Source organism: Paroedura picta, chromosome 6 (genome assembly GCF_049243985.1).
Source record: "Paroedura picta isolate Pp20150507F chromosome 6, Ppicta_v3.0, whole genome shotgun sequence".
NCBI lineage: Eukaryota > Metazoa > Chordata > Lepidosauria > Squamata > Gekkonidae > Paroedura > Paroedura picta.
In genome coordinates this window covers 32,416,463-32,436,998 of record NC_135374.1, presented here as the reverse complement: position 1 = coordinate 32,436,998, position 20,536 = coordinate 32,416,463, and the positions used below count along the sequence as shown (strand labels likewise).

At 43.3% G+C, this 20,536-nt stretch overlaps 1 protein-coding gene across 1 annotated transcript; it reads right to left on the bottom strand.

Moving 5' to 3' along the window:
* Window positions 1–510: 510 nt before the first annotated feature.
* ATG3 (autophagy related 3) lies at window positions 511–20,441 on the bottom strand. The gene is made up of 12 exons (XM_077342013.1): window positions 20,153–20,441; window positions 16,060–16,101; window positions 13,541–13,590; window positions 12,252–12,322; window positions 11,247–11,354; window positions 10,636–10,685; window positions 7,304–7,379; window positions 5,549–5,583; window positions 5,096–5,251; window positions 3,666–3,793; window positions 1,807–1,875; window positions 511–800 (listed from the first exon to the last, which is right to left on the bottom strand). Exons 1-12 carry the CDS (start codon window positions 20,222–20,224, stop codon window positions 719–721), a joined length of 939 nt encoding a protein of 312 aa, XP_077198128.1. The 5' UTR covers window positions 20,225–20,441; the 3' UTR covers window positions 511–718.
* Between the last annotated feature and the right edge of the window lie 95 nt (window positions 20,442–20,536).

Sequence of the window (20,536 nt, the reverse complement as noted above, 5' to 3'; positions counted from 1 at the left end):
CTTTGAGCCTCCTTCGGGTAGGGAAAAGCGGCATACAAGAACCAACTCTTCTTCTTCTTCTTCTTCCACAGCACACTATGTCAGACAATGAAACAGAAGTTAAAAGGTCACATATATAAGTAGAGACTAGGTCATGGGTTAGAACACCGCATAATATATCTGGTAAACATCTTCATTATGTGGCGTACTAGCCCATGACCCAGTCTCTGCTTATATATGTGATCTTTTAACTTCTATTGCATTGTCTGACAAAGTGTGCTGTGTACACAAAAGCTTAAATAAAACTTTGCTGGTTCTTAAAGGTGCCACTGGACTCAATGCTGTTCTACTCAGAAGCAAGCTTTTCTGAGTTCTGTGGAACTTCTGCCTAATAGGTGAGCTTAGAATTGCTGCCACCTTAAATTCCTCGGACCTAATTGTTCCGACTTTTAGTTATGAGGATTTAGCACTAGCTTTCTGGTGTGGTAAACACACACACACACACACCTCTATCTACCCACAGCACAGGAATGAAAAAGAAGTTTATTTTTATTTTTTACACATAGTCTTTATTAAAAAGTAAGGCTGATAGTGGAATTTTTATTTTGATGCTTCAACTTGATAGAAGTGGTACATTACAGAAATTGTATACAATTGTGGGTAAACAAGTCCATCACATATGGTTTGTTTGTATTTAAAAATTAGGGTCAATAATTAGCATAAATGTCCTCTCACTTAATTACATTGTAAAGTGTCTCGTATAGTCATACTCTATTGTTGGAATGACCGCTTGTACAAATTTCAAAAAAATTAGAAGGTACCTGAATATTAAATTAAGGAAAGTAAACTGGATCGTTTCAATACCTCAACTTCACAGAAAACTTAAGCAAAGTCCTTTTAAAAGTGTCCTGAAATTTCATCCTTCATCTAGTTATAATTATTTCCCAGGAAAAAATCTCACTCAGTAGAAGATAAGATCAATCTACTACAACTTTTGCAGCAACTTCAAAATAATCAGACAGGTCTATGTAGCAATTTGCTCAATTTACTACCACTGAAGTCAGGTGGAGTTTGGGTTTCTCCTGGCAGGAAAGCCTTTTTAAAACAAATGGGTATTGGTACATTATTATGGTGCTATATTTTTAATATTATAGCAATCATTATGAAGTCCTGGGTTTCCAGCTTTTTTAAAAAAAACTCTAACAGTTTATTACAGTTTGTACTTTTCCCCTTAGTGCCACAATCCAAAGGGTTAGAGACTTTAAAAAAAAGTCTGGAAAACAGGAGTCCATTGCAATAATACTATTGTGATCTAGCAATAAAAAGGTAAAGGTATCCCCTGTGCAAGCACTGACCCTTGGGGTGTCTGACCCTTGGGGTGACGCCCTCTAGCATTTTCATGGCAGACTCAATACGGGGTGGTTTGCCAGTGCCTTCCCCAGTCATTACCGTTTTACCCCCCAGCAAGCTGGGTACTCATTTTACCGACCTCGGAAGGATGGAAGGCTGAGTCAACCTTGAGCCGGCTGCTGGGATTGAACTCCCAGCCTCATGGGCAGAGCTTCAGACTGCATTCCTGTTCTTAAATGGGCTGGGGGTAAGGGGAAAAAGTGGAGAAGAATGTGGAGACCCTATTGCCATTGTACTCAATTGGCAGCCATAGGGAAAGCCATGGGGAATTATCTCTGGAAAACGCCGGGGGTAGAAGAACAGGGGAAGATGAGCAGTGGAATTCTTGCTTTACACTCCACCAGATTTCAAAAACCGGACAAGACATCACAAACCACTTCCCTAAAACCTACCCAACCAATTCAAGAGAAAGGATACATATGGACTCCAAGTTCTCCTCCGCCTTCTGCCACAGTTTCAATTATTTTCTTCATCACTTCTGCATGCCTGAAAAAAATATAAACAGTAAAATTAATGAATTTGTGTATGGCTCATATGGAAGAAACAAGCACAAGCAGAAACAAGCAATGAGGGTTTTTTCCAAAAAGGGTTGAAGTCTTGGTGCAACCAGCAATGGCTAATGTTTATGATGACAGGAAAGAAATCGACAATGATATTTTCTGTGCTGCTTTACTGTCATTAGAAATAGACTACAAAAAACAAACCAACAGAGGGATGGAAATTGACAAATCACTTCTAATTTGTGCAGAATTACAAGGGCTTTGGCCAGAACAGCTCTATCAGTGTGACAAGTCCAATGTCACCCAACTGGCTGCATGTGGGGGCGCGGGGAATCAAACCTGGTTTGCCGTATTAGAAGCCACCACTCTTAACTATTATACCAAGCTGGATCACATCTGGGTGAATCTTTAAAAGCATTGATGAGGGACATTTCTCTTGAAGCTAAGTTTGTCTTTACAGGGAGCTGCAGGGATGCAATGAAGGGTATGACGGAAAAGCACAAACTTTCTCCAGGAACAGTTACAAAGCACATTGCATTCAAAAACAGGAGAGTTGCAAAAGGGATTTGTGGAGAGTCATTTCACTGCTGCATATCAACAACAATTCAAAGGAAATGATGGAACCAGATGGAGAGGGCAGTATATACATATATAAATAAAATTAAAATACCCGTATATACTCGAGCATAAGCTGACCCAAATTTTGGCCGAAGCACCTAATTTTACCACAATATTGACAATAACAGGTAAGTGGGATCCTCACTTGGGTATAAGACTAAGGGGGCTTTTTCAGCATTGAAAAAAGTTGCTGAGAAAGTAGGCTTATGCTAGAGTATATACAGTAACCAGGAAGCGGCTATACAGGTCTGCTCCCTGCCTCTTCTGCCCTTATGAGAAGCTTTCCGTTTTATACCATAAGTAAACACCCCTCTTTTCTCCACAGCTCTTATGCACGGATCATAATATATTCAGAATTTCCCCCTTGCAACAGCACATCAACATTGATAGCTGCTACAGTCTCAGGGGAAGAGGCACAAATAATTTCTGATGCCACAGATTAGGTGGGAAAGTATTATCGCCTACTAGCACCGGGAGTCCGGTTTCATAACACAACACAGAAGCTGACCCACAAAGTAGAGGCCAGTATACTCCCAGCCAGTATTCCTCCCAAAAGCATGGGATTTCCTTAGAATAAACCAGGCTTGCAGAAAACAGGTGAGCTGCCGGCTTCTCCTTCATTCACTTGTCCAGCAAAATTTTCTTTTCAGAAAAATTCAACAAGAGTGGCACAACTTGACAATGAAGACTGTCGGGACACCAATGTGTGTCAAGGTGTGGAAATAGACAAAAACTGTTGGGCAATTTTTTAAAAAAACCTGTTGCAGAAAGAAAGCTAGTATTCTTAACTGCTCTGGAAGCATCTGCCACCTTCTGGCGATCATGTGAAAAATAAACAAAACAAGAAAAAATAGTTTTGGCCAGTTTAGACCCATGGAGTACTTAACACCACAGGGGATTTCGAAATAAAGTAAGGACATGTTATGCGTTTTGAACAGTTATTCTGAAACTGCAGAAAACCTTGTCAGAAGACAAAAAAAAACCAGTTTGAATTGGGAGGGGATTGAGGGGGGGGGGGAAAGAGAATGTCACAACCAGAAAGGCAAGACAGAGAGTTCCCAAACACCAACCAAAGAACAACCGTTTCAGGTAGTCAGCTCAAGCAAACATTTTTCATGGAGCACGTCATTAAAGCATTCTCCAAGACTCAGGAAATACCTGCATGGGTGAACAGAACACATTGGAGGCGGAGGAAGGTGGGGATGGTTTTCAATAGTCACAGTTTTCTTGACATGATCCTGACTAATATCTTCATACATGTGTTCTACAGTTAATGGCTGGCGTTGCTGAAAGGAGAGAAGCAGAAAAGACAACATATGTTGACTAAAAGGAATCAGCAAAGCATCATCTGACCTTAATCAAGGACGTGAAGGTGCAATGCAACCCTCATACATCATTTCTTTTTCAGAGCAGACAGATCCATTGTCATTTTGTTTACGGATGAGAGATTGCTCTAAACCCAACTAGAAAGTTGGATTCAGATCTCTTAAACCAAATGCAATGGCTAGCAGGCCACGTGATGGCTAGGGCTGCACGTGATTTACCATATGCCCGATGCAAGCGCCATAGAAACGAGAACAGGACTCTAGATTAACCTTTCTCAACTTTTTTACTGCTAAGAAATCCCTGAAATGTTCCTCAGGCTTTGAGAAACCCCAGAAGTGGCGCAATTGTGCAGAATGTGGTTGGGAAGCATAGCTGTGTACATGCCCACCCAGGGCCCTCCCCTTCCCATCTCCTCCAGACCAATCACTGGCCATGATAAATATTTAACAAATTTTAAAAATATATTACAAGTTAATTAATTCCCACCCATTCAGGAAACCCTTCCAGGGGCCTCAAGAAAGCCCAGGGTTTCCTGAAACCTTGGTTGAGAAAGGTTGCTCTAGACAAAGAAGTCAGTATCCTGATCTCAGCTTTTGTTAAAAGAACAAGTTTCCAGCCCTTAAAGCTACCAAGCTTGTGGGCCACACTGCAGGAGAAGCTGGCCCCAGGATCTGTAGGTGGTGGGAAGGTCTCTGCTCCTGTCACCTGATGATCCTGGGCTGACTGCTTTTGCAGCTCAGTTTAAACTGATCTGCAAGAGAAGCCAGCCCCAGCTGAGGTCCTACTGCCCCAACTGATCTTCGGTATAACTGAATATCTCAGAATAAAAGGGGAAAAAATTGGCTTTTATTCAGCCTCAGCTACATCGCTGGTAGATCAGATTCTGATGTTTTATTAGCTTAAATAATACCTGGAAAATACAGGTTTATGCTGAATGCACACTCCTAGTTCACAAATAAAGCTCCACTGAGAAGCAGCAACATTGCATATGCACAAGGAAGCAGCACATATACAAAGGTCTACAAATACACATCAGTTTCTGGAGTTAAGTGATTATAATGCAAAGAACATCAATTATTCATTAAGGAGAAAGGGCATCACAAAAGTGATTCGGGAACAGATTGCAGAAGGCTGAAGTACATTTGTTCCTACAAGTTTGCATTACCTTTGCTGCGATCTTGTTTGCCCTCTTGACGGAGGCACTTAAATGCAACCTACTGACAGTTCACTTGGGTTCTGAGCAATTTCAAAAGACAATGTACCTCGTCATAACCAAACAACCAAAGCCTTGGTGTCTGGTAGTATTTGTCATACGTGATATAAAGGTCATATGTCCTAGTTTGTAGAATAGCTTCTTCCTCTCCGGCATCAGCTTTGGCCTTGGTAGCTTCTACTATTTTCCTTGTATCCAGTGTTGCCTGTTCAAGATTAAAGAAGCACGTTAGCAGCTGAAAAGGGTCAGGTGTTACCTATTCCATCCTTCCTACTTAGTTTGGTGCCCACGTACAATTAAGTGTTTCTATACATCCAGATAAAAGTACTTTCACTCAAAGATGCTACTGGATTCAAGCTTTGTTCTGTTGCTTCAGACCAACAGAGGTACCCACCCGAATCTACTTTAACTTAGTCATTCAGCCATTTTCTGCTATGAAACAGCACTGAAATCAGAAGCAGGATTATCATTGGGGTGGTCAGAAAGGACATGATATACTCACCTCATCAGCCTCTAACAGCCCACTCTCTTCATATTCTGGCGGGAAAAAGACATTGTGAGTTGGGGGGGGGGGGTTTGTTGATGTTAGTTATGCTTTTCATCAACACACATTCAATGAACAGTAAACTTGAGATTTGTTTTCATTTTAAAGTACGTATGTACGTACATACAAATGAACAAACATTTTATTTATAAAAGGATATTATTACTCTTCATAAAAGGATAACCACAATTCATGTTAAAAACTAGTTGTCCGGTTTCCTCCATGGGTAGCCTTGTGGGAGCAGTAAAGCAATGCTTGGATGCAGTTTCTGGATAAATGATAACTCATAAACTGAATCTTATAATTTTTATAAAAGGGAGGTGCTGTTGGTGGGCAATAATATTGACCCAGGAAGTGAGGTGTTTCCTGTTTGGGCAAGGAACATACTCCCCCCCCTAGATGAGCAAGTTAATAGTTTGTGGCTTCTACAGGACCCAGGCTTCCTTTTGGTTAAGCCAGAGGCAGTGGTGGCCAGAAGCATCCTTCACCATTTTGGCTTCTTCTGGGCAAAGAGACCTTGCCATTATGGTGCATGCTCAGGCTGCCTTTGAGGAGTGTCTAGAAGCTACAACTGGTACAGAATGCTGAATGGATGGGTTGTTGGGACCATAGTGTTTCAGTCATGTTCCAAACATACTGGTTGCCAATTTAACTCCATGTCCAATGAAAAGTGCTAGTGCAGATCTTTAAATCCCTATAGAGCTTGGAACCAGCATATCTTAAGGATGCCTACTCCCACCTGAACCTAGCCAACCGCTATTAGCATTTTTGGGGCCCTGCTTTGGGTGCCGGCATTGCTTGAGGATGAGATGGGCAGCTGCCTGAAAAGGGATCTCCTTGGTTATGACACTTGTCAATCACAGGAATCCATCAATCACATCACAGCGGTTCTCTCATGGACTGAAACTTTCTTTCCCCCTGAGCCCCGAAATTAATTTTTTTAAAGGCACTTCCGAGTTGCTATGCAGTAATGTCACAAAACAGAAGCATTTTAAATAAAGAATTAGCACTATAGCATTGCCATGGAGAAATGCCAGAATGGAGATTCCCTACTGACGACTGACGGAGGCAGACATGGCAGTGACACGCACCGCAAGTAACCTCTTAGTTAAGTCCTTTTAGTGTTCTTTTATTGTTTTAAACATGTTATAGGTAGCGTTTTTCATCACAACCGATTTACCCTACTGAGTCCTTGCAGCTGTAAAAAGTTCTGTTCACATGCAGTTTCACACCATTACTTGTCTAAGAAGACAAGACAAATAACTGCCCCTCCTCTTCCTTAATGCTATGTCCACATACATGAACAACTGCAATGCAGTGTGAGACAGGATGCTGGACTGAACCCTTCACAAAATACGTAAGAGAGCCATGTTGTAAAGGTAAAGGTATCCTCTGTGTAAACACCGAGTCATGTCTGACCCTTGGGGTGACGCCCTCCAGCATTTTCATGGCAGACTCAGTACAGGGTGGCCTTGCCAGTGCTTTCCCCAGTCATTACCGTTTACCCCCCAGCAAGCTGGGTACTCATTTTACCGACCTCGGAAGGATGGAAAGCTGAGTCAACCTTGAGCCGGCTGCTGGGATCGAACTCCCAGCCTCATGGGCAAAGCTTCAAACAGCATTTCTGCTGCCTTACCACTCTGCACCACAAGAGGCTCAAGAGCCATGTTGTACTGTATTCAAATAGCAGCAGTATGTTCTAATGAACTGTACCTTCCATATCAGCTGCCTCTCCTTCATCATCATCATCTTCACAGGATCCGGAGCGTTCTGGTGATTTTATGCTATCCTTTGAACACAAGGGGGGGGGGAGGAGAGAGAGCTCCTTACAGTTAACATTTCACAGAACTTCTCAGCCACTTGTGGAACGTGAGGAACACTTATCTGTGCAAAGTGCCTCGGGACCTTAGGATCCCAGCAGTGCCACAAACTAGGAAGCCAGCTATTCACTATGGTACCAAAGCGAAGACGCAAAAACGTACTCTGGATCATCACCGTGCCTTCGGTTTCCATTTATGAACTAGCCACGTGTCATTATCACGGCTGTGCACTTTAAAAAGATGACTAAATTTATCAGGACGTTGAGATAAATCCGTAGAACAGCCCTAACTCAGCCTACAGGCGTGCTGTGAGTTTGCTGCTGTGGGTCACAGCAAGCACCTTCTTATTGTTCCAGTCCTCTGGAATATATATATATTTGCAGAAGGATAACTCCAACAAGTTGAGCATGTGGAGGCAGGGGGGATTTGGAATAGGGTGTCAACTGATTCCTAGCTGGCATAACTTGGATTTATGCTGGTGTCAGAGGCATTTGCACTGGCACGGGTCGTGAGTACAGCTGCACCCTCCTACTGTCACATGATCGAGAGACAATGCACGGGAGGAAATGTTAGCATGCCAGGGGCAAGGTGCCCGCCATCGACTCCTGAAGTATTTTCAGTGTGGAGACATCTCCCAGAAGAGGCACAGAATTGTGCCAGCAAAATTCCTGGCATGGCCTTCTGGCAACCATGGTAACTCCCAATTCACTCCTTTGGCCCCTGATATGCCATGGAAAAAAATCCCAGGACAGTTTTCTGAGGTGGAATATTTTCAGCCCTACACTAGGCTGCAAGCTAAGTCTTGGGCCTGTATCTTCCCTCTCCACAGAATATTGGGCTCATCTATGATTTGGGAGTGGTACAGCTTGCCAGGTGAACCTCTGACTCATTTCTGTACAGGAGCAGAGCCTTGAGCAGCAGCTGAAAGTTCTGAGCACCTCAACACAGGACAGGTGAGTGTAATTCAAACGACACCATCACACACCTCAAGAGGGGTTAATGGCACAGCCCTTTGCCGAGGGGGGGAGGCTGCATATGCAGAGCCTGCCAGGGTGACACCTCCATGGCTAATTGTGGTATGTTCTGCCTTCCTTCAGGTGAAGATTCAATAAGATGGGTGTGACTAGATCCATTCCTTCCCAAACATATTCTGCTCAGTCTGCTGTCTCAGCTCTCCTCCCTGACTAATTAGTTCATGTGGGTAGAAGAAAAAGAAGATTCTTATATGCTCTTTTTCTCTACCCGAAGGAGTCTCAAAGCGGCTTACATTCGCCTTCCCTTTCCTCTCCCCATAACAGACACCCTGTGAGGCAGGTGAGGTTGTGAGCCCTGATTACTGCTTGGTCAGAACAGCTTTATCAGTCTTGCGGGGAGCCCAAGGTGACCCAGCTGGCTGCATGTGGTAGAGTGCAGAATCAAACCCGGCTTGCCATATAAGAAGTCTGCACTCCTAACCACTACACCAAGCTGGCTCTCTCCATGTAGCACATGGAGTGGTCAGGCTTCGCCATGATTTGCAGTTTAATAAAGTCTGTGTTGTGCCACAACCATGTCTCTATCTGCTTGGTCCTGAGTGAATGACAGGAGCCCCATGCCCTTCCTTGCCCCACTCCCTCTGTGACTCCCCACATTGGTGTACCTAGCTTTATAAGGTGTAGGAGGGGGGGTGGGCTTGGTGACATAGAGGGAGGCAAGTGGCATCTTCCAGGCATGGGGAGGGAGCGCTTCAGGTGGAAGTCAACATGAACTTTATACCAGTATCATTGCAGGGGGTAGGGTGTCAGAGAGTGGTCTGGATGAAGAAGTCACGTTGATGAAGCAGTTAGAGTGTGACACTAGGATCTGTGAGTCTCAGATTCAAATCTCCACTTGTGCCATTTGCACATTCTCAGCCTAACGTATCTCACTAGTTGTTGTTGGTATACATTAGAGGACAGAATGATATAAGCCCCCATAACTGTGTGTGTGCTCTTGGAAAGTGGTGCTTCTTTCACCCAGGGGGAAGACATCTGAAAAGATTTCACTGAGGGAACAGGGATCACGAGGTTCCCCAGAGTCAATAGCTGGGGAAGAACCAAGACAGCAGCCAGACTTGATGTCCTGGAGGAAGTGGGGCAAGCACTAGATTTTCAATGACAGTCTCTGGGCAGAGATCACTCTGGGAGAGGAATGTCGGTCATTTCAGTCCCAGACCACTTCTGCTCCATTAAGCAGGCAATTGGGGAACTGAGGGCAGTGCTGCATATCCCCACATCTGGGCCCACTCTGGAACCCCCCCTCCCGCTCTGCCACACGTGTCCAGGGGTGGTGTGTGGGTGTCCTCAGTAGCTTGGCCAGGCTGCTGGGAAGTATGCCTAGTGGTGAGCAGGGGACACCCACAAATGCATATGGTAGCAACGACAACCCCCGTTCCAAGACCCTGTGCTCTGTGTGGGCATTGAGGCAGTTGTGGATGCCCGTAGGGTAGACAGTGAACTACTAACAGGAGTTGGTCTCTGTGATGTGCACTGGACTCCACCCCCTTTCCACATGATTCTTGATTGGCTTTGGCTGCCCTATCCATGGCAGTGCCACCGCCTCAACACAATGCCTCCACTGACCATGCATACCAGCAGATTATGGCCGCTGTGTAACTTATCTCCATAAGGAAAGGACTGGCAGTGACACAGTTGCACTGTGACCAGCCAGTGCAGAACAAGCACAATAGAGCAGGGGTAGTCAACCTGTGTTCCTCCAGATGTTCATGGACTACAATTCCCATGAGCCCCTGCCAGCAAACACATCTAGAGCAGGGGTAGTCAACCTGTGTTCCTCCAGATGTTCATGGACTACAATTCCCATGAGCCCCTGCCAGCAAACACATCTAGAGCAGGGGTAGTCAACCTGTGTTCCTCCAGATGTTCATGGACTACAATTCCCATGAGCCCCTGCCAGCAAACACATCTAGAGCAGGGGTAGTCAACCTGTGTTCCTCCAGATGTTCATGGACTACAATTCCCATGAGCCCCTGCCAGCAAACACATCTAGAGCAGGGGTAGTCAATCTGTGGTCCTCCAGATGTTCATGGACTACAATTCTCATGAGTTCCTGCCAGCAAACGCTGGCAGGGGCTCATGGGAATTGTAGTCCATTGACATCTGGAGGACTACAGGTTGATTACCCCTGCAATAGAGGATTGCTCTGTCCACCTGCAAGCATATTAATTAAAAGTTCACAAGGGAATACCTTGCTTTCCAGTGTGATCTCCTTAACAGATTCCATCACTCCTGTAACACCTGTTAAGAAAACAGATGCAGTCAGAACTAAGGATAAACCTACTGATAGGATTGTACAAATGGCGACTCATACTGCCCTATCCCACCCACTGATGGTAATGGTGAGTCAGAACACTGGACAGCTGCTCATTGAAGTGATTAAGGATTTAGATTCAAGAAGGAAAACCAAAACTTGAAGATGATTTCTATACTTCATAACACATTTTGCATTATTTATTCATACACTAGAGTACTTTTGAAATATAGGAGAAATATAGGAAGACCTGCTTCTCCCCCCCCCTCCCGGCGGCGGCCCTGGGTGTGCTTCTAGGCCCGAGGGGAAGGCCTCCTTCTTTTCTCACGGTGTCCTCCCACTTCCCTGTCGCTTTCTGGCTTGTCCTGGCGAGGGCCTAGATTGTGCCTTCATCCGATTGGCTAGAACTGCTGTCTGTCCTGGTGAGGTGCCGCCCACTCTCCGCCCATTTACCCCTTAGTGAAATATGAAGGTGGAAAGATGGAGGTGATTTGACGGGAACCACAGGACAAATTGTTCAGATCAACAAGAGGAAAGAACTAGAATACCTGCATTGTGAAACGTGTCTACCCATCCTCCGTCACCATCATCTTCTTCTATGATAGCTTCCAGTTCATCGGAGTACTCCATCTGTTTACACCGTTTGTAGCATGGCACTACAAAAACCACAAAAGTGGTTCTCACACACAAAATCAACCAGAGAGAATCTTGAATTTTACTTTCAGGACCTTTTCAAAGTATTGACTGCAAATCTGCAAGCATTTCAAAACTTTTCTTACAAGCTCCTATTTAAATCAAATAAACATTACCCCCTTTGTAAACTGAGACTTTTAATGCATTTCAGTCTACCAATCAAACATACATATTTTAAGTAAATTTAGACAGCAGTATACTGAAGCCTCTAGGAATTGGTGGGAATTGCATTTGCATAGCATAAAGGACAAATATCTATGGATTTTTTTAAAAACCAAAACTACATTTGATTCAGTGCCACATGAATGGTTTCCCAATGAAGAAAAGATCAACACCAACACATGCACTGTAAGGTACTTTGAACACTACTGACCTCGCCAGGGAGGGGGGTTACGGTAAAGACAAAGACTGCAGTGCTACACAGGATGAGCTGGAAATTAAATTCTATTGCATTATAAAGCTAACAAATTTCTGTTATTGACAAGGGACACGTACCAGATAGAAAAAAAGAAGAGGTAATATTTTGATTACAAATGGAATATGATCTACCAGTATACTAATACTGCAGAAGATAACTAGCTCCTGGATAAAATTTTAGTGAGATTAGGGCAATGCACTTTCAGTAAGAGCTAGCATCTTTACACCCAGTGCAGTGAGATCCCATCTAGAATAATGTTATGAACATTACGATCCAGCAGCTGTTATTAACCCATGCCAGGTAAATATCAGAGGCTCCAGGGGTTCTCAATGTTCACACCATGACTCCAAAACAGAAATAAACGCTAGCCTTTTGGGGTGCAGACTTCTGGAAGACCGTTGTCAGTATGTGGTCAGCCACGACAAGCCAATGCTGTACTCACCATTTTTAGTGACCAAAAACTGTTTGTCTGTTGGGAGATAAGCCTTGACCTTTAATTCTTCACCCGTAGCCCTTCAAGATACAAAATAAGACTGGGACCAACTACCAACAATAAAAAATGAAATTACACATCCTACGGTAATATTACGTTTCCAAACAAACAAGACTGTAGAACCACACTATTCTTAAACAGTGCTGTGCCGAGATAGTTAAAGATGGGCAGAGAATCATGGTGGTGGCAGGACAGGCGGGATGAAAAGAAGGGCAATCCCCATCTGATATGACAGGGAAACTCTGGCTAATGATCAAAAACTGGATTATTTTGTGCCATGTGAAATCTCTGATACAAGTGCAAACTGAGTACCAGGAAAAAAAACCTGGTATAGAATCATCAGCCAATCTAATTGTTAAAAAATCAGTGATTTTAGGCTAGGGAAATCAATGTCTAGTCGGTGGTTACCTAATAATGTTAATATGTCACAGAGGAAACCCTCCACTGGTATTCTTAGTATTTGTTGTTGAATGTTCTTGCTGCACATACAAGATAAAATTACTAAAACTTCTATTACAAAGAAATATTCATTTTAGCAGTTTATAAATGATTAATCATCTGGATAAAGTATCATGTCAGGTACCCATGAAGGTCTGCCGCAGCAAGCACAAAAAGGAGTCTTGTGGCACCTTCAAGACTAACATACATTTGTGCATAACTTTCTTTAGATACTTGCAAGGATATAGCTGGTCTTGGATTATTTAGTTTTGACAATTATTTAGTTTAGGGGGTTGGACTAGATGGCATGTATGGCCCCTTCCAACTCTATGATTCTATGACAAAGACAATTCAACTTTAATGGCAATGGAGCCAATACAAGCTCACAAGCACTATGATAGAAGACTTTCCGGTGCTCATGGCACCTGGTTGTCAGTCAAATGTCTTGCCTGAAGCACTGAATTGTAATGAAATCAGAATTTATGACCAATTAGTTCAGGGCCCATTAAATGAAAGTATCTGTCAAGACAGAAAAGTATAGCAGGCACACACATTGCAAGGGAGAGGTGACACTATACTTCACACAGTACAGAGCAAGCTTTCTTTCTCAATGTCAACTCAAATGCCGGGAATCCAATGTTTAGTGCTCCTCATCTCACACAAGCAGTACAAGTGCTAAAATGCTTCAAAACTGGATGGGAGGGGGGTATGGGGAAGATTCATATGCATTTTCTTGAATGAATATATAGGACCACCAGCTGAGTGCTCTTCGGATGTGCATCTGGTAGTATCTTACTTACCATTGCCAAGTAGGACAGTGGTGAACTAGATGGTCTCCAGCCGCTACAAACTGCCAAGTGCAAAAGAGCAGAATGTTACCTTATATATGACGTATACAGAGCAGCACCAACTCAAGCACCTTTATCATCATCATCATACACACACACACACAAATGTGTCACGCAAGCTGACCAGTGCCAGCCTAATACTTTAGAAGATTTACCTGTTCTGATTCACAGGGGATTATTTCTGGCAATTTTTTTGGGGCTGCTAGTCTGTAAAATGGGCTTGCTCCTAGCTAGATTCAAATAATGGGATTATGTACAAACCAGGTGGGATTTCTGTTGGTGCCTCACAAGCATTCAAGGGATAAATCCTCAGGATTTCCTTTAAGAGACCGCTTTGAGTGCCAATGGAACCATGTATTCAATAGTCACCACCCTAAACTATCAATTCTAAATATTTTTGTTTTTAAGAGTGATAGCTCCCTTGGTAATCAGTTCCACATTTCTACCCCAAGTCTTTCATAAGGAAATCTGTCAAATGGCATCAGGAAATAAAATTATTTAACCATTCTGCAGACAAATTAACATCAACAAGCTACCATCTGTGTCTTTTATAGAGAGGCCATGGCTTAGGTTTTGAAGCTGCAGGGACCCATCAGGCAAGTAAAGACAGGAGACAGGTTAGAAAATGACACAAAGTAGTTAGGCCAGTGTAGGGAAAGGGGTGGGGGAGAAGTAATAGACAACTGCAAACTGAGTCATACTAAAAAGGAACTGATAAGATCAGATAATAAATATTTACAATAGATCTGCTTCTCCTTTGACAGTCAAGAATTGACACCAGATCATTTAGCTACATCTACTTGTTCTGTGTCAAGTATTTCTAAGGTTCCATTCTACAAAAAGGTTGCCATTCTGAGGGGTTTGCAATCCTCCTTCTCTGTAATTTCACACCCAGCTGTGCTCACTGTTTCCTTAAGCTGCTGGTAATGGGAAGTGCAGGTAGAGGGCCTCATCATGGTTGCCTTGGCAAGCAAGTAGATACTCCCTCACTAATGGCTGAGCACCCAAAAGTGCAAACATGTCTAATTTCCTCAACAATGAGAACAAATTCCAACTTCTTCTAACACAGCCAATTGGATAATGTCATCTATTTTGCAAAGAGGCAGGTTCATTTCACAAGGGACAAAAATATTGTGAAATGTTGCCCTTCCATTTCAGCACAGTTCTGTTGATTACTTTTTATTAACAGTTTAATTTTTTAAAAACCCACAACTTAACCAGAACATGCCTTTAAGATTGGCTTTTTTTCGTATAAGAATCCACAAGATTTTTTCCCTGTCCCTCCTACCCTAAATGTAATTATATCATTTATTCACATTTTCTATCTTCTGTGTAGTGCCATGGCAATTTCTTGTCTGGTGTTTTGCACTGCAAATGGAAAAATTACATTTCCTAAAATTGCTATAAAATTATTAATGCTGGTATTTCATTGATAAAAAGTTCTTACAAATGATATGTAGAAAGTAAAGAAGCCAGTTTCCCTTTAAAAAGAAAAAGGCAGGAGGCTGAGTGGCAAAAGGAATACAAGATTACAAAGTGTTGCACATTCGCATAGATCTACCACAGTCACAAGAAAATCTGAATCTGTTAATAAGAGATAATCTGACATGAAAAACACCAGCTCCGCTTCTTCTATTTTGTGACCAAGTAACCAAGGCTTATATTTGACCAAATAATGTTTTCTCAAATTTGTTCTTCCATTTATGGTTTCCCCATCTTCTCTGTGGATTGTAACTTTTTCTCTCTTATACTAAAGGTTAACTTTAAAGTAATCTCTAAAACCTTTCAAACAAGTTCTGTTCCTGGCAGATCACACAACCTGAAGTGTGTGTGTGGACTGCTTAACAGAAATTGGAAAACAATGCACATACATGAACTTAAAGACAATAGACTAAAGCTTGACTGATACTGAAAGACGTACTACAATTCCTCATTTTTTTTAAAGAGAGCAGCAAAAGGGAATTGAAGAACAGCATATTGATAAGTCTAAGAAGAAATGCCTGATAGTTATATACTGGCCTGGTACTAACTAGACAATTCTAATCCACGTTGTTGAACATTTAACAAGAGCAAACAGAAGATCATTCTGTAATATCTGCACATTTCCTTTTACAGACTTCTTTGCCCAGAGCAGTACAGCATGACTTTGTTTCACGGCCCAATCCTATGCATATTTACAAGGAGGCTGATACTACTATGGTTCAATAAGACTTCCTCCCAGTGAAGCAAGCATAGGATTGCAGGCATAGCAATGGGGTAAAAAAAAAGAAAAAAGAAAGAAGTTATTCAGTGCTTTCATCTTTCTGAGCAGCTTTTCCAATGAAAGATTTCATTTATTTTAGCTAACTAAAGCATCTTGTTCCAATCATAGCTTGCAGTAACAGGAACCAACAATCCCTTCTAAGGGAACTTCATGTTTGTACTGCTTTCAAATGGTACACAGAAAATCACATGAACAATTGAATACCTACCTCTTCAGGAGTGATCACACCAGTTTCTTTAAACTTGGATTCCTATCATAAAGAAGATAAATACACTAAGGTATCTGCAAACTTTTTGAAAACAAAGGTTTAAGAAAAAGACGACATTACATTAGCTTGCACCTATAGTTTCTGGGCAGATACTCAGTAGTAGCACCATAGGCCTTAACTTCCCAGCCTTCCCAATTTCTTAAACATATGAAACAATGGATTTCAATACGAAATCGTATGAGGTTATCAAAAAGCCATACAACCAAAATATGTCTGCTGCGGAAATAGTTCCACTCATTCTTCTGTGGTGCCAAAAACCCCATCAGCACTCCATGTCTTTTACAGATTTTTCCATGAAATCAGACCTACTTGAAGATTTTCTGCACTTCTAGGAAACTACTTGTTCAATGGTCTCAAGTCCCTTTCAGCATTCTTTGCAAACTTTGTTATTTTCACTGCTACCTTACACTATTTGATGCAGTGGGAAAGGGAGCAGCCATGACAGTAATGGGCAGAATATGAATTTATTAAATAAAAATCTTAAATATCCTAGGAAATTTGTATTACAACTGTTTACTGTTATACTGTGTTGTGTTTGGTTGCAATTGTTGGTTATCGATGTTCATGTTCTACAGACTGCTCTATGTATGGTTCTCTGTTGTAATGTAAACCGCCCTGAGCCTCCGGGGAGGGCGGTATAGAAGTATGATAAACAAACAAACAAACAAACAAATAAATAAAATTATGAGTTTCCTTCTTAAGCAGTTTTTAACACACTTTTAAACACACATCATTAGATGCCAGCATAGATATTTTACTGTATGGTATTACAGAGTCTTCCATATACCATCCTGAATCCTTGAAAGCAGCACAGGGTATAAATACGGCAGAATTGTTTTTACAAAGCCCCCAACTTCTTAGAAAACTGCTTCCAAATATTGCAGCAATCCCAGATATTCTATCAGAACTGGATACTCCTTTAGTTTCAGTCTAGGATACTCTTTCAGTACCTTTCAGTGTCCTAGAAAGAAATCAATGCCAAATGCTGTTCCTGAAACATCATGACTGTGAGCTTTGTCCAGTACAATTCGTGACCCCTCTTTGTTTTCACACATATTTCAAATTCTTCGGTTAACAAAATCATCATAAATATGATTTGGTCCACATTTGATAATAACATCAGGAAAAAAGCTACTGGGAAAGTTAAAATTTATATTCTTTTCACTTGGATATATATTCAGTTTTAAAAAAACTGCATCAAGATACAGCAGGAAATTCAGAATCAAGTGATGTTGTAGATAAAGGGGGGGGTGAAGTTAGAAATACAAAGGTCAGGGGATACTTTTGTTCTTCCCCAAACACCACAAAATTGCTTAGGATTCTATTCCCTGGAGCCATAAACCTCATTCACTTTATTGGGCTTCAGATTTTTATATTATTACTAGGGGCCAAGCCTGTTGCATTCAGGAATACAACAGGTGCTAGATTAGGGGGTGGGATGGAAGAACTCTGCAGACTCTCCCCCACCGTTCAGGACCTGGGAAGGCTGCAGGCAGCTGTTGGGGAACTCACTGGCAGGGGCCGCTCTCACGCAGCAGGGATCTGCAGCCTCCGAGTCTTATAGGGAAGTGGAAGGAGGAGGCGGTGGTCAGGAGCGGGGGACAGAAGGCAATTGGCTGGCCGCTGGACAGACAGGCAACCTGGTTGGAGGAGGAGGTACTCAGGGATGGAACAGCCACCCTGAGTGGGTGTTAAGCATGCACTTAAGCCATGAGATGAACTCCTCCTCCAAGGCCTTACCAGAAACATTGTGGAACAGAATATTTATTAGATTTGTGTACCATCCTCCCGTGAATATCAATAAAAATTAATTCCAATAACATTCTATAATCTACAACCAATAATAGAACATTTAAAACTGTAGTTAGGCAGCTGTCCAGTCAGTTTATTCCAGTTCACCCCAGATGTTCTCCTTTAGACATCTCTGATGGGAAGTTCTGATTGTGCCCAGTAGATGTTAGATGTGATTTAAAGCACTACTACTAAACAAATTTGTAATTTCTGCACACTATTATGTATTCCAAAGCATGTATAGGGACACTAACTCCCAAAGAATCTATGTAGTTTGAGCCAGCCTTCCCCATTAAATGTTTGAAGATTTTGTTTAATGTATGGGAAGAGCATAGCGTCTTTTCAGCTCTGTGGGCTGCAGCTTTTGATACAGTAGATCATGTCATTTTGCTGAGATGCCTGGAGGCAGGTGTCAGAAGATGTATGTTGAAATGGCTCAAATAATTCTTCATGGATCACATTCAAAGGATTGCTATTGGAAACCAATCTATCACGTGCGGGTGCAGTTCCTTCCAGCAACAACCTCTACATACAGCCTTTAGATCATTTGTCGTTTGAAGGTTGGTTGTCATAAATTTGCTGATGATACTCAGCTCTATGTATCGTTAACCAAATCTTGTGACGTGGTAGAGGTCCTGACTTCTTGTCTGGCTATGGTGACTAAGTGGCTAAAAGTGAACAAACTGCGACTATACTGTGAATAAAGGAGGTGGTCTTGAAGGGCATTGTTATCCCCACTTATGTTAAACTGACCCTTGCTGACTCAGTTAAAAGCCTTGGGATCATCCTGGATCCAGCTTTATTACTGGAGAAGCAAATAAAGGCAGCTGCCAAAAAAAAAAAAAAAAGCATTCTACTAATTCTAACCTGTATGATGGCCCCTTCCCTTAATATTGATAGATTCATGTCAAAGTAATAACATCAAGACTAGACTACTGTAACACAATGTAGTTCTGAGTTCCTGCATTGTGCAGGGGGTTTGACTAGATGACCCTAGAGGTCCTTTCCAACTCTATGATTGGTCTCCCCTCAAAATCAGTTGGGAAACGCCAATTGGCCCAGAATGCTGCAATTCAGCTATTAGCAGGAGCTAGACAGTGCATACATATTACTCCCATTCAGCAGATATTCCACTGGTGGACCTTTTTTTACCAGGTACTAACACATATGAAGGCCTACAAGGCCTCAGCCCTTCTTATATGTGGGATCACCTCTCCCCCTACACTCTGCCATTACAACTTTGCTCATGTCAGCAGAGGCTTCTGCAAGTGCCAACCTACAACTAGGCAAAATGAACCACCGTTTGCATGTGTACTTTCTTCACTGCCTTGTGCAATGGCCTGCCTGAAGTTAGGAAAGCTCCCACTGAACTTGCTTTCCACAAACTATACCAAACTGAATTATTCAACAGGGCTGCATTGCATAAAATGGTTCACAAGCTGACGGATAAATTATTAGGGATTGTGGTCTATACTGCTGTGTACAGTTTACTAGGATATTTAGATCCTATTACATAATCTTTGTACTGCTCAATGTGTCACGTTAATATTGATGCTATGCTTCAGTTCCATCTGGTGGTTCCAGATTTCTAACATTCTAATGCATTGGCTAACGAACGCCCCATTTTGTTGATTCACTACGCAGAATCCTCCTTGAGGCTCTGTGAGAAAGGGGAACCAAATACCTTAAGTAAACTAAACTAAATAAATCCAGCGAGAAGTGAGACAACCTGCCTTCTGAAAGTTCTCCGCCATGCACCAAGAACTTGAAGAAGGGTCTCATACTTTGTGCTAAGCATCCAAGGCCAGATGGCCACTAGAAAGAAAACAAGCACGGCATAGGGGTTGGATGTCAGCTTGAGATCTGGGAGACCCAGGTTCAAATCCCCATTCCGCCCTGGGAATCAAACTGGGTGACTCTGGGCCAGTCGGGCAATTCCATCCTAGCCTGCCTCACAGGGTTACTGTGCTCCCCATATGAGAGAACAGCGGGGTATAAATGCATCAAGTAAGGGAGGAAGAAATTTCTGGTCGCCACAGGCGGAGGTGCGTCGGCCCTACGGAGTTCCCCGAAGGAGCTCCCCAGTGGGCGGGTGGGTGGGTGGTGGGGAGGTTCCTTCGCCCGGAGGGGCCCCCTGGGGCGCGGGGCCGCCGTCCCCTTGGAGGAGGTCTGTCTTCCCGGCTCCTCCAGCAGGGGCCCGGCCGCCCAGCCTCTCCTCCTCGCGGGGCGGGCGGCGCCTCACCTTCAGCACCGGCGTCAGGTACTCGGCCACCTCCAGCGCCTTCCCTTTCACGGTGTTGATGACGCTCTGCATCCTGCCTCGTCCCGCAGGCGGGCCAACCAGCCCGGGAGCCACCTGCGCAGGGCAACCAAACCCGAGCAAGCGCCGAGCGGCTCCTTTCCCGGAAGAGGACAACCACCGATGCTTTCTCCCTCCGCCCACCGTCTCCAAGGGAGGGAGGGAGGGAGAGAGGGTGGGGTCACACGGACGGGTCCCCTGGCACGTGACCTCGCCGACCCGCCCTTCCCCGGTTCCCGGAGGTGGCCGCCCGCGCCTGCGCAGAGCAGAAAAGGAAGCGGAGGGGGAAGCTCTCGGCGGCCGGTGGCCCGCCCCTGTCGGCCAGCT

Coding starts and splice junctions, on each gene's coding strand:
- ATG3 (XM_077342013.1), bottom strand. CDS start 20,224: ATGCAGAGCGTCATCAACACCGTGAAAGGGAAGGCGCTGGAGGTGGCC. Junction 12,323..13,540: donor CACTGTCCTACTTGGCAATG/GTAAGTAAGATA, acceptor TGTATCTTGAAG/GGCTACGGGTGAAGAATTAA. Junction 3,794..5,095: donor GGTTGTTTGGTTATGACGAG/GTACATTGTCTT, acceptor CTCTCCTTTCAG/CAACGCCAGCCATTAACTGT.